Below are 14,069 nucleotides of genomic sequence, written 5' to 3'. Positions count from 1 at the left end.
ATCGCAGGCACAATGCAGGGAGAGGGTGCTGGGAGGGGCCAGGGGAGAAAGCTACAATTTCTTCTGCCTTTGTCTCTCTCTCCCAAACCCGGACTCAGAGCAGCCCTGGCAAGTGCCTGGAATTTACTGCAACCAGAGGGTATAATCTGCACCACGTGCAGGGAGTTAAAATACCCCCCCAGCATTCCCATCCCTGAGGGTCTGTCACAGCCGCTTTGTTCCTTTCCAAGTCCCTAGATCTACAGCCTGGGATGGCGCGGGGTGGAGGGGTGCTGGGGGAAGGGGCAGTGCTTTCAGAAGCGTATCCCCTAGCAGCCAAACACTTCCACACACCACTCTGCACCTGAGGGACTGGGATACACAACCCCACAGGACAGCAATGGTGACTGGCTATCACGTATCAGGGGCTATTCTTAGCACTTTACGTATATTAACCCATTCAACCCTGACAACTACCCTGTGGGGTAGATGATGATGGTGATGATTGTTACTATTATCCCCATTTAGAGATGGAGAAACTGAACCCAGAGAGGGGAAATGACTCACTCAAGATCACACAGCCAGTATGCAGCAGAGCCAGGATTTGAACCCAGGCAGTCTGACTCTGAGTATTTGGAGGGCAGGTACCAGGGACCTTCTGGATATGCTACATAAAGTATTCAGACATGTTCAGACATGCAGGAAATCCCGGAGGGACAGAGAAATGCTATGTATCAGCCTGAAGCCAGCAGAGAGTAGGGAGAACCCGTCCTTTATAGTTCTGGGGGATGGGGTACTTGGCACCTGTAACTGCAGACCTGTAGTACCACTCCATTGTCACAGGAAACTGAGGCCCAGAAAGAATACTCCTCTGGTCCAAGGTCTCACTTCAGGTGATTGATAAGAGTTGGGCCAGGACACAGTGTCCTGGCTCCCAACCCTGTGTGTTCTTTCCTGCCCTCGTTCTCTTGGGCCATAGCCCATGCCACAAGCTAGTCACCGCCTCTGAGATTCCTCCATAAAGGACTGCCCCTCATCCCTCTGCCCCTCCCCAGGACAGAGTCTGTGGCTGAGAAGATGCTGACCAATTGGTTTGCCTTCCTCCTGCATAAGTTTCTGAAGGTGAGAATTGGAGTGAGATGGGGGCCGGGAGCTGAGAGCCAGTTGCGGGGCAGGCCATCAGGGCTGCATGGGGACCTCCTCAGGAAAAGGACCTACCTGGCCAGCTGCTCCAAAGCCAAGCGGGCCTGGGAGCAGGGTCAGGAGAGGGCGAGAAGGAGGCTGGTGCCCCGCCGCCCACGCCCTGCCTGTGCCCGCAGGAGTGCGCCGGGGAGCCGCTCTTCATGCTGTACTGCGCCATCAAGCAGCAGATGGAGAAGGGCCCCATCGATGCCATCACGGGCGAGGCCCGCTACTCCCTGAGCGAGGACAAGCTCATCCGGCAGCAGATCGAGTACAAGACGCTGGTGAGGGGCCGGAAGCCCGGGGGCAACACCAGTCTCCTGCCTCTGATCCGCGCTCCGTCCTCTGACCCCAAAGCCAGTCTGAGGGCTCCCTCTCTGTCGCCACTTGTAGATCCTGAACTGCGTCAACCCCGACAACGAGAACAGTCCAGAGATCCCAGTGAAGGTGTTAAACTGTGACACCATCACTCAGGTCAAGGAGAAGATCCTCGACGCCATCTACAAGAACGTGCCCTACTCCCAGCGGCCGAGGGCTGTGGACATGGACTTGGGTAGGAGGCCTGGCCTTGGAGTGGGAGCGGCCCCTCTAGGAGGGCGTCTGCACCACGGGACGGGGTGGGATGGGAAGTCGTGAAGCCCCGCCCACAGACGGCCCCTCCTGGGGGTGGGGCCACGTGAAATCCTTCTCCCAGGGCACCGCCTGCTCAGATGTGGCCGCTCCTAGGGAGGCCCGTGCTTCTCGCAGTTGGCTTGACCCCACGGAGCCCTGGACGTCTTAAGCACTGTGGTTGCACTGATAGACTTGAGGGGGCCAGGGTTACCAGGCCCCTAGAGGAGGCACTACTGGGCGGTCCTGGCTTGTGGCCGCCACCCCTCACACTGCTTCTGCACCACCCTGTCCACCCAGAGTGGCGCCAAGGCCGGATTGCCCGGGTCGTGCTGCAGGACGAGGACATCACCACCAAGATCGAGGGCGACTGGAAGAGGCTCAACACGCTGATGCACTACCAGGTGGGGCAGGGCTTTGTGCTGGTGACCTGTGCCCCCGCAGAATGTCCCTCCCCACAAGGTGTACTCTCAGGCCCTCAAAGCCCCAAAAGGGCGCCCTTATCTCCCCTCTCCTCCTCCTCCCTGAGTGATGCTCAGTGACAGTGATTCTCAGACCCAGCTACTAATTAGAATTACTGGGGGATGTTGTCAAAAACAGTCCAGACTCACCCGGAGAAACTGGGGTAAGGCTAGACATCCCTACCCTGTACAGAGTGTAGCTCTACACCTGCAGAAAAATTGCATCTTTCAGGACAGCTGCATAGGTGTCTGTTCTTTCTCTCCGACTTCCTACTAACACAGCTTTGGCTTACACTTCTCACCTGCAACGAAGCAGGGAATTGGGTCTTGCGTTCTGTTACTTACTAGCTGGTATCCTTGGGGAAGTTACTTACGTTCTCATTCTTCTCATCTGTAAAATGGGGTTAATAATAATCCCTGTCCCATAAAGTTGTGTGGAATAGATTGAATATAGTAGGTAGAGCATTTAGCACACTGGCAGACACATTGAATGAACAGTCCAGAAAAAAATACCAGAAAAAGAACAAAAGATCCAAGAGGAATCTGTTCCCACCCACCCTCACCTCCCATGTAGCCACTCATAGCTGGGGGTCTCTGTAAGATTAAGCACAGGTAGGTTGGTTGGAATTCAGGAAAAATACTAAAACAGAAGCTGGAAATGAGAGACACCGAGGGAAATTAAACGAACCAGAGGAAGCGCCTCGGGCTGCGGGACTCTGTGGTATTGCCTGATTAATAACGCCGCCCTCTGTCCCTGTGTCACGCGGGAAGGGTGCAGACGGGCTGGCAGGCTGGGTTCTCAAGCACCAAGTTGCTAACAACCAGAACGCTGGGGGTCCTAACTGCCAGCAGGGGCATAGAGGAAGTTAGGGGCACTGAGGAAACCCTGATCGCTCTTCTGTAGGCTCCACCCCCTTACTGGCCTGCATTCCCCTGCTGACACCCTGTCTGGACCCCCACCCTGAATGGAATGAGTGTGGTATAGTGGGAAGAGAAAAGGCTTTGCAAGCTGTGTGTAAACCCCTGCTTCCCCACTCACTGGTGATGTCACTGGAACCCTGAACCTTGGGGTCCTCATCAGTAAATGGAGATATAACCCGGACTTTGGAAGGTAGTTGGAAGGATTAGGACCCACAGGTGAGACACCCAGGATGTAGACCACCTCCACTCCACGGTAGCTGTAATCATGCTCTGCTGATTCCACCCCCACCCCCTCTTCACACCTTGCTTAATGCATCCTGTAGAATAGTTGTAATGAACCAATTCGAACCAAAGAAGAAAGTGCAAAAGCAAATAGCCTTACGCCCCCAAATCGGAAGTATCTCCAGGGCAGGAATAGGGCCTCCCTCCTCTGTCTTTGGTGCCCAAAAGCTTGCTACTGGGCTGTCCGTCCTATGACTCCCAATCAGAAGAATGGAATCTTCTGTTCTTACAGTGCTCATCCTACAAAGCACTTTCAATTCCCTCATGTCATTTATCATTCATGTATTCACTCATTCTTCAAATATTTACTGAGCTTCACCGAGTACAAGGCGCTTCCCGCACGCTAGCCCTGAGTGACAGGGGACAGCAGGGATTATTCTTCCATTTGGGAGACGGTGATGATGACGATGATGATCATAACAGTAATAACGGCACTTAACTGCGTGACGCCCGGCACCAGGCACTGCGCCCAGCCGTTACGCGCCCTAACTCCTTTAATCCTCACAGCAGACCTAGATGTGATTATCATCCCCTCTGACAAGTGAGATAGCTGAGGCACAGAGAGGTTGAGTGACTTCCCTGAAGTCACACAGCTAGTAAGTGGCAGAGGCAAGGTCAGACCCAGCCAGGCATCTTGACCACAGATTTGGTCAAGAGAAAGACTGGGGACTGAGGACAAGAGAGATTTAGTGACGAGAGCTGGAATTCAGCTGAACTGTGGTCATTCCAGTCACCTTGTGAATCTCCCTGGAAGTGACACTAAACCATAAATGATAATGCAATCTGTTCTCCCCGGGAGAATAGACCCCTGCCCCTGCCAGCCTTTCAGGTATCATTTTTAGGCTGTCAGTTGCAAGGAGAGCCCCCGCTCCGTTCCAGACCTGGTGCTGGTGGTGCACACGGCCTGCATGCCGGGGAGCTGCCCCAGCTGGAAAGTCACGGTGCATTGGCACATTCCAGACATTGTGAAGAGCACCAGACCCTGCAGCTTTATGCCATCAAGTCAAAACATCACCCTCTTGTTACCCTCCCTGGAGTCAAAGGTCCCTGGAGCTCCGACAGGAGAAAATCTGCATAGTCTTAATTAACAAAGAGATTTTTAAAAACTTCCCGGGCTCCCACAGATTTATGGGGAGGGTGAAATTAAACACCACTACTAAAAACTGGCTATCAGGGAATCTCGTTAGCACTAATGTTCATTTATAGTTGGACTTCCCAACATTTAATTCTTTTTTGGTGGGAGAGAGGGACTGACAATTTAAGACCCAGAAAGATGGTTTTACGACTGGTGCAGCTATAAATCAAACTTATAAAGTTCATAAAAATTGTTAAAATAAAAAATGGTTTAATAGGAATGTTTTATGGCCCATAACATTATTATAGCTGTTTTATTCCCTCTGCGTTAGGGGTTTAATTGGATCGCCACAATTCTGGGGATTCTCCGTTTTTATTGGATGGAGGGTAATCTTAAATCAAAATGGCCCCAAATGTCTTCAGTATGGCTCCTCATTTATCAGCCCTTTCCCTGCAGTCTGGGTCCTGAGCCCGGCCACCCTCACAGAGGATCAGCAAGATACCATCTTCCTCTCTGACTCCCCAAGAACAGCTGCCCTGTGGGGAAACTCCTCTAGGTGGCCCGGCCATTACAAGGACCTAGGCCAGAGAGAAATCAGAGCCAAGAGGGGAAATGGGCTTCAGACCAGTGTGTCTTGAAATAAAATCCCAGATTAAAAGGCACTGAGGACATCATCACTCTGGAGCCTGACAGACCTGGTGAGAAATTTCGGCTCTACTGTGTGTTTAGTGGGTGACCTTGAAGATGTCGCTTAGCCTGTCGATGCTTCACTTTGCTCATCTGTAAAATGGGGATAATTGTATGTAACTCACAGGGTTGAAGACAGGCCAGGCTACCCCATCTCTAATAGAAATATAACGCAAGCCATACGTATAACTTGAGATTTTTCACTAGTCACATTTAAAAGTTAAAAATAAACAGGTGAGAGTAATATTAACAACGTTTTAACACAACTGATCTAAAATAATTGTTATTTAGTCATGTGATCAATATAAAAACTATCAATGAGATAGTTTGTATACGTTTATGCACACTAAGTCATTGAAACCCAGTGTATACTGTACATTTACACCACACCTGAGTTCAGACACTTAGCGTGGATCTCACTCTGGACTAACCACATTGCAACATTAGCAACCGGTGGCGAGTTGCTACCATGTTGAACAGCAGGAATTGTTATTTCTAGTATTCCTGAACTCCTTACGCTCTTCCCACCCCTATTCAATAACCTTCTAGAAGTACTTGACTGCTTAATTTCCCAAGATACTACATTCACCCACACTGGACCTTTTGTACCCTTCTCAGGTGTCAGACAGATCGGTGGTGGCTCTGGTCCCCAAACAGACCTCCTCCTACAACATCCCTGCCTCCGCCAGCATCTCCCGGACGTCCATCAGCAGATACGGTGAGGACCCGGAAGGCAGCCTGGGCGGCTTGGAGTGGAATCCTCTGTGACTACTGAGGACTGCTCACTGTCCCTTCCCACAGCCGGAGGCCCACGCTGCTGCCAGCCTCCAGTCAAGGGCCTTTGCTCATTCGTTTCCCTTTCTCCCTAGTCCAGTCATCCCTGGAGCATCCTGTCAACTCAGGGCCGTGGCAGCAGGTGGCACCATGAACCCTCCCTTTGATAGTTCAAGTCTGATGTGGGAGTTTCAAGAGCCCAGAACCAAGGAGGCTCCTGGATGGGGGGCTCGCATATCTCAGTCCCAGTTCATGCCTATAGTCCTGGCTGAGTTATTAACAGTGCCCCCGTTTACTCTCAGGAGTGTCCCAACTTGGGCAATAAACTGGCCATCCTGGCCTTTCCACCCCTGGGAGTGCTCGGGCCACCAGTGCCCTCTGGGCAATGAGGTCGTGGTGCTTCACTCTCTCTTACTTGTTTTTTTCTGGTCCTGTGTAGGCACTAAGGCTTTGGGCTGTCCAGCTAAAGGACCCCTTGGGACTGAAGCCAGCATCTCTAAAAAGGGCTCGAGCAATTCCATATTCTAAGCCCCAAGTAAGAAGGAACCCATTAACTCCCGAGAAGAACATGACCCCCCACGTCTCCTTAGTGTCCAGATTTTTATCAAAGCCCCGATGAGAATATCCGGTTGGCATTTTAACCTACTGACCGTTTCTTGCTGGAAGCATCAGGGAATGAGGGACTCCCAGATTCCCAAGGGCCACTCCAGTTCGCAGAATTTCTAAATCCTCTTTTTACAAAAAATTTTCAGGCTGTCCTGGTGCCAACCAAGGATCTCTAAAATAACCCACCAGATATGAAGCCCCAAGGGTCCCCTTCCAAGTGAGACTGGTTTATTCAGTGAGTGCAGCTGGCCAGGCCAGCAGGGACTCTAGAAGGATTCTACAAGCCAGGATGATGACATTTGTCGCTCACACGCCTCCACCGCCCCCTTCTCCTCAGACTCCTCCTTCAGGTACACGGGCAGTCCCGACAGCCTGCGGTCTCGGGCCCCCATGATCACCCCGGACCTAGAGAGCGGGGTCAAGGTGTGGCATCTGGTGAAGAACCACGACCATGGCGACCAGAAGGAGGGGGACCGGGGCAGTAAGATGGTGTCAGAGATCTACCTGACACGGCTACTGGCCACCAAGGTAATTCCTGCTCTGCCCAGCCAGGGAGGGCCCCTTGGAGGGGTATGTCCTGGCCCTTGAACCCCCGCCACAGGAAAGACATCATGGAGTCTGTCCTTCAAGGAGACCCTTTTGGACAAGCAGGTCTAGGTCCTAGCCCAGACCACTGCTGTGCCTTACCCTTTGGCGAAAATCACAGTGATATCTTTCCCCCTCGTCCACTTCTCGGGACCACCATGGCTCCTCAGAGGACTGGCTTTCTTGCCTCTGGGTCTCATACCCCTTAGGAACATACTGGGATGTTTTAATTGGTTTTAGATGGACAGATATGCCAGCTTCCCCATCATTGCCTTTTCTACCCACTTTCTGGCCACGATGGGAAAAGCATGAAGGCCTGGTCCTTCCAGTAACCCCAGAGATGGCTTCCCCTTCCCTGTCCTGTGTCATCTACCCCCAAATGCTGGAAGCTGTGATCTAAATCCAACTTCTAGCTTCCCTAGCAGAGAACAGATATACCTGTAAGTGTGACAGTCCTACGGCCCTTATTTGCCAGGACTCTCCCCCACTGACCCCACAAAAATGCCACTGAAATTCTAAGACAGTGACATCTCAGGCTCAGCTCTCAGATGTGCCACAGAAATACACCATCAGATTACGTCTCCAATTTTGCTTTGAGTAATATGCTAATAAGAGTCCAACAAAGAGACACCAAAAAGGTTGGATATTTTCCTGACCTTCAGAGGTATTCCTTGAACCTGCAAACTGTGGGCCCCAGGCCCAGCCTTGTCCCTGCCCCAGGTAGCCTCCAAGGCCCTGTGGTCAGGCAGTACCTGAACATTCTTGGGTCTGGACCCTTCACCCACAGTCCCCACTCCAAACAGCTGATCCCAGGACACTCATGTGGTAAGCCCTTTCACACCCTCCTGTCTGAGCCTCCGAGGTCCTGCCCTGCTTCTGCCAGGAGGGTCTCCATCCTCCATGCTGTTCTGCAGATACCCTCGCTTCCAGCCTGAGCCCTTCAGGAGACCTGGGCTCAGAGCACTTGCTGTCTTCCTGTCAAACACCTGGCACAGACACAGGCAGAAATGTGGCCCATGGCTGCAGGTTGGGGGAATCTGCAGCCCATTTGGTCCCTGCCACCTCCCCAACACCCCGGCAGTCCCCTCCCCACCCCTACCGTGCCGTCTGTACAGCCTGGCGTCGCAGACACGTTTCCAAGGCAGGATCGGTCCAAGGCACCATCTGGTCCACCCGTCTGCTGCCTGCCCCCCCGCCCCCACCTCATACTCTCCCCTCCCCCAGGGCACCCTGCAGAAGTTCGTGGACGACTTGTTTGAGACCTTGTTCAGCACTGTGCACCGGGGCAGCGCTCTCCCCCTGGCCATCAAGTACATGTTCGATTTCCTGGATGAGCAGGCAGACAGACACAGCATTCATGACACAGATGTGCGGCACACCTGGAAAAGCAACTGGTAAACCCCCTCGGGGAGCCCAGGGGGAGCTGCAGCCTGGGGAGGTCGCAAGCTGTGGGGGGTGGGGACCAGTAAGGACCAGGGAGATGGGGGCAGCCCTTTCTCGGCTGTGGCTGGGTAACCCAAGGCTCCTAAGATAAATAGCGCACATATGCTCCACGGAGCCAACGTGGTCCCCAGGCTGCCAGCGCCAAGTGGGGCCTACCTGGCATAGGACCGGCATCAGGAAGCACACACACTTTCAGGCTGAGGCCATTCCCCAGGAAGCGCCTCCTCCCTGACTGTGACTTCTGGTTCTCAGGAAAGGATGCTGGGGGAACCTCCACAAAGAGCCACTTCTGAGACCGAGCAGCAGAGCCTCAAAGCAAGGCAGCGTGGGGCAATCTGAGCAGGGCAGAATCCAAGGCACTTCCTGACGCAGGGAAGCCCTGACTTAAACTTAGACCCCTGGGGAGGTGGGCCAGCGCTGGGAGAGAGCTTGCACCTGCTATAGACTTGAGCCCACCAACTACGAGGATGTCATTGCAAACCTGATCCCTTAAGGCCACGTCATTACCCCCAGCGCCTTGGCTTTCAGGAAGCAGCAGGCGGGATGTCCTGCAGGCGCAGCTCCCTCCCCTAAGGCAGCCAGACCCAGCAGGGGGGGAACAGCTCCCGAAGGCTCCTCGCACAAGGCTTCTCTCTCCTGGGTTTTGAACCTGGACCACAGACCCAGCTAAAGACTGGCTTTCAGGTCAGACAGGGCCTGGCCGGGAGCAGGAGTCAAAAACCTTCCTTCAGGAAAGAGCACAGAGAGGGGAGAGAGGCGGTCCAGGCATGTGGGTTGGGCAGGCAGCCCACACAGCTGTCTGGAGTCAGCGATCTCCTCAGAAAACAGTGCCGGCACAGATGGGCCCCGGCTGTTATTTGGGAATCAAAAATCCTAGCAACCAGCAAAACACTTAAGAAAAACTCAACTCCAAACCCCATATAGCCCTGTCTTTCCGGGGTGTTGTGGTTGCCAAGCCCTCCAAAGCCTGCTGCTTTGATCACAGTGGAGGGAAATGGAGGGACTCCGGTGGTCATGGGGTGAGGAGCCCCCAGTGCACGTCACTGGGACACAGGCCCTTCGTCTGCATTCCCAGGGCCGAGGCTGTTCCCTTCACTTCAGAGGATCCCCCACCTAGCGCTGGGAGCGGCAACTTCAAAGAAATCGAGAAAGTTCTGGACTGTCCCCATCTCTGTTCATTCTGTTGCTGATCAGGCCCAGGTCATGAAATGCCCTGCCTTGGATTTGTGGGGAGAGTCCCCTTAGCCAGACCTCAAATACCTCATGTCCAATGAAAGAATATTAGAAACTTCCAAAGCTGCAGGAGGAAGGGGAGGGTGGAAGAGAAAGGTTACCTCTCAGCCCAGGCCGCTCCCCTCAGGTTAAGGAAAGTGAGTAGGTCCCACTGCACTTGGGAAGACAAGCAGAAATCATAATGGAAAAGCTTGGAGTGGGCAAAGCTGGCCTTTCCCAAGACTTGGCACGAACTGAGACATTTGGGAAAGTTTGGGGTCCAGGAGAGTCAAGAGAAGATGAGGAAATGGAGAGGAGAGGTTAACACCTCAAGCCCCAAGGACAAGCCAGGGGACAGAGCTCACTCCGCAGAGGAACCAAAACAGTTAAGTCCCCGAAGGCAGCTGGAGGGGAAGGCTGAGTTGGAAAAGGCAACAGAATTCTGCAGCTGGTCTGGTTTTGAAGGGGAGCAAATGGGCTTATCCTCCCGGCCTAAGGAGCAGAGAAAACGCATTCTGCTCTGATTATAAATTCCTGGGTCGCAGAAAGAACTCTCCTAACGACTGATCTGTCCTTCTTGGGGTGGGAAAAGCTCTGAGCCATTCCTGTATGCCAACAATGGCCCCCTCTTCTCCCTCTGCCCCTGCCCAGAGCCGAGAAAGCCCTGGGGAGAGTCGTGAAAGCTCTGTCCCCAGGGGAGCCCGCGCCTCAGCCCAGCCGGGCCGGGCCAGCGCTGGGAAGCGGCGGGGCGGCCGGACTGGGCGGGGAGCACAGGTGGCGGCCTTTGTGCGGCTCTCAGGCCTGCTGGGGCGGCCACTGCATCCTTCCGGACAACGGCCCTGGGCACTGGCAAGGGGCTCTGGGGGCTTTGTTGGAAGCCCTGAGAAAATTGTGCAGCCTTCTGTACTTGGGCTTTCCTGGGGGCACAGAGGCCTTGGGAAAAGACCGCCAGGAGGGACCCGAGGCCCCCACGCCCACCTCTCAGTTGTCAGGAAATGGGGTCAGCACCCCGATAGGCTGCAACAGGACCTCTCCTTTTCTCCCAGGGTCGGTAACGGCTGAGGCTAGGTCAGCAGCCCTGGCTGGACCATTCCTCTGTGCTTTCACTCTCTCACCCTTCGGAGGGAGAATTTCGCATTTGTCGGGGGAATTCAAGTGGACAGCATCAGGGCACAGCCAGGCCCATCCTCAGAGTCTGCTCTGCCTTTCCCACAGCCTCCCGCTGCGCTTCTGGGTGAACGTGATCAAGAACCCGCAGTTCGTGTTTGACATCCACAAGGGCAGCATCACGGACGCCTGCCTCTCCGTGGTGGCCCAGACCTTCATGGACTCGTGCTCAACCTCTGAGCACCGGCTGGGCAAGGACTCCCCTTCCAACAAGCTGCTCTATGCCAAGGACATCCCCAGCTACAAGAGCTGGGTGGAGAGGTCAGTCGCACCGTCAGGACAGGCCCGTGGCCCTGTTTCCTCCCCTCCTCTGGGCTTTACTGACCAAGGATTCAAAACCTTGTTTGCGGTACCTTCGGGACCTCCTGCTTGACTTTTTCTCCCTTATCCAAAGTTCCTGCTTGGGGAAAGGAGGGGAGCTTTATATCCTTGAAGTCAGATCCTTATTCTAATTACCATTTTTCTTTCAATTTTTTGGGAGGAGGGAAGGTAATTCAGTTTTTATTTATCTATTTTACTGGAGGTACTGGGGATTGAACCCAGGACCTCGTGCCTGCTAAGCATGCACTCTGCCACTGAGCTATACCCTCTCCCAACTAATTACCATTTAGACCATTTATGGAACACAGGCTAAGTACCCAGCACTGTGATAAAGATGATGTATGTAGCATCTCATTAAAATATCCAACAGAGTAGTGAAGTAGGTATTATTACCATCCCCATTTTACTGATGAGGAAACTGAAGCACAGAGAGGCAAAGTAACTTACCCAAGGTCACACAGCTAGCAGATAGCAGAACTGGAATTTGAATACAAGGAGTCTGGTCAGAATCTGGGCTTTTTTAACCACACTGGGGGATCACTGCAGATGGGAGCTCAAAGTTAGATGAAATCTCCTGAAGAAACTCTGGCCTTAGGAAGAACCAGTCTCCAGACTCCAAGCTCAGCTTGAGGCAAGAAGCCAGAGGAAACTACATCAGAAGACAATAGAAAGACAGGAGCAACTGAGGACACTCATGCTCTCAAGGGGCTTGGGGCCAGGGTAGGTGCAGGCAAATATTTGCTGAGTCCCCACCAAGGGAGCCTGTCCTCTCTGTGGCAGATACTACGCAGACATCGCCAAGCTCCCCGCCATCAGTGACCAAGACATGAATGCCTACCTCGCCGAGCAGTCCCGCCTGCACGCCGTGGAGTTCAACATGCTGAGTGCCCTCAATGAGATCTACTCCTACGTCAGCAAGTACAGCGAAGAGGTGAGACAGGGCCCTGAAGGGACAGAAACCTGCAAGCAGGGAGCAAGGAGGTTACACAGAAAGCGGAGCTCCACCCTTAAATAAAAGCAACGTAGGGTAATTCAGAAAACGCATTTGTGGAGTCAAAAAATCATCACCATTCCTTTAGGAGGCAGCCTAACCTCTCCTGATTCATCCTGTTCTTTCTTACACCTTCTGCTGTCTTGCCCTCTTTGCTAGTGCAATCAATTGCACTTTTAATGATAGTATTTTTCAGTTCAAAGTGTACGATTAATTTCATTCCTTCTTAAACAAGGAATCAGACTGTTCTTTGCACTTGGGCAGATGCCTCAGTTACATTTCAGATGGACAGGTGGACCTTCACATGAATACAGCCTGAAGAGGACAATTTGAAAGAATTCACAAGTCATGCACTAGCATCGTACCTGAAAATAGTAGCAGTAACAATAATATCAAATGCTTACATAGCACTTCCTATCTGCCAAATGTTTTAAAGACTTTAGAGGTACACTTACAAGCATGCATGCAAACATACATACATAGGTACATATATTCAGTTAACCATTTACATCATTTAAGGTTACGTTCATTAGGGCAGAATGGAAAGGCAGATAGGATTCTGGAAAACAGCCTCTTCTCTGCCGAGCCCTGACCCGGCCCCTCCTTTGCTTTTGTTCCTTAGCTCATCGGGGCACTAGAGCAGGACGAGCAGGCCCGGAGACAGCGGCTGGCGTACAAGGTGGAACAGCTCATAAATGCCATGTCCATTGAGAGCTGAGAGATGGAGCCTCCTGTTCCTGGGAAGAGGGACCCGTGAATGCTGTCACACCGGGCGTCTCGGAAGGACAAGTGAAGGGGGCCAGGCCCCAAAGCTTGCTGTCCCCTGAGACCCCATCCTGGGGAGAGGGTAGGGCCCCTCTCCCCACGCCAGCCAAGTTTCATCACAGCCAGTTCCGCCAGGAGAGACCACGGGCGTCACCCACCGATGGCGAGAGCGAGAGGGAAGCAGGGGCGCGAAGAAGGTGGTTCTTCAAGCTGAGAGGCACGGACTTGGCATGGTTCTGCCTCTGTGACTGCTGCTTTGCATGAAAACTCACTTGATGTATATTGGGGAAATAATGAGAACTTTATTTAATTTTTTTTAAGAAAAAGGAAAACCGGAAATAAAACAAAACAAAAAGCCTCCCTGTTCATCCCGTCCACCTTTTGTTTAATTCTGGTTTCTGTCCCCCTTCCTTCTCCACCCCCCACCCCCTCCCATCATCCCTCCTTCCTCCTATAACTCCTGTTTCCCAGTGATGGAAAAAAGCTGCAAAGTGATGCTGAGAGAAACTGGAGGGAAACGGATTGTTTCTTTTCCCTTGAAATTTAAAAAAAAAAAAAAAGTGAGGAGAGAAGAATGAGCACAAGTTGACACCAAACACTTCACCAGAAGAGAGGCCAGCGAGACCCAGAACGATGCTGGCAACCAGAAGAGCTGGGGAAGGACGGATGCTTGCACACACGGCCAAGTCCTCGAGCACCCCACCTGGCTGACTGGAAACCGAGCTTTACACACACACACACCTGTATATTCTCGTCTCCAGGGAAAATATGTGTCTGCAGAGTACCAATACTTTTTGCTACTGTTTTTTGTTTGTTTGTTTGTTTGTTTGTTTGTTTTTGTTTCATTTAATCCCAAACCTCAACGAATGAGGAATTGATTTTGGTACTTTTCCTTCTGGTTTCCCTCAAGTGACTACCGGACGTGGGGGAAGAGGGGGGCCTCTCCCAAGCTGGATGCCTGGCCCCTGGGCAGCAAGGCCTCACATCCATCACTGTCAGACAGCAGGCA

The 14,069-nt window shown here is 52.7% G+C and overlaps 1 protein-coding gene across 1 annotated transcript in view; it reads left to right on the top strand.

The window, feature by feature from the left end:
• The window catches only part of PLXNA2 (plexin A2), a 203,130-nt gene extending 189,712 nt beyond the window's left edge, over positions 1-13,418 (top strand). Inside the window, exons 23-32 of the mRNA XM_031438650.2 lie at positions 1,035-1,101; positions 1,299-1,445; positions 1,555-1,714; positions 2,071-2,174; positions 5,815-5,914; positions 6,914-7,104; positions 8,386-8,555; positions 11,032-11,244; positions 12,085-12,235; positions 12,918-13,418. Of these exons, the coding sequence (XP_031294510.2) occupies positions 1,035-1,101; positions 1,299-1,445; positions 1,555-1,714; positions 2,071-2,174; positions 5,815-5,914; positions 6,914-7,104; positions 8,386-8,555; positions 11,032-11,244; positions 12,085-12,235; positions 12,918-13,013 (1,399 nt within the window). The 3' untranslated portion in view covers positions 13,014-13,418. The remainder of the gene's footprint in view (positions 1-1,034; positions 1,102-1,298; positions 1,446-1,554; positions 1,715-2,070; positions 2,175-5,814; positions 5,915-6,913; positions 7,105-8,385; positions 8,556-11,031; positions 11,245-12,084; positions 12,236-12,917) is intronic.
• Positions 13,419-14,069: the final 651 nt, after the last annotated feature.

Source organism: Camelus dromedarius, chromosome 21 (genome assembly GCF_036321535.1).
Source record: "Camelus dromedarius isolate mCamDro1 chromosome 21, mCamDro1.pat, whole genome shotgun sequence".
NCBI classification, from domain to species: Eukaryota; Metazoa; Chordata; class Mammalia; order Artiodactyla; family Camelidae; genus Camelus; species Camelus dromedarius.
The sequence above is the reverse complement of the archived record's forward strand: the minus strand, read 5'-3'. Positions and strand labels throughout refer to the sequence as shown.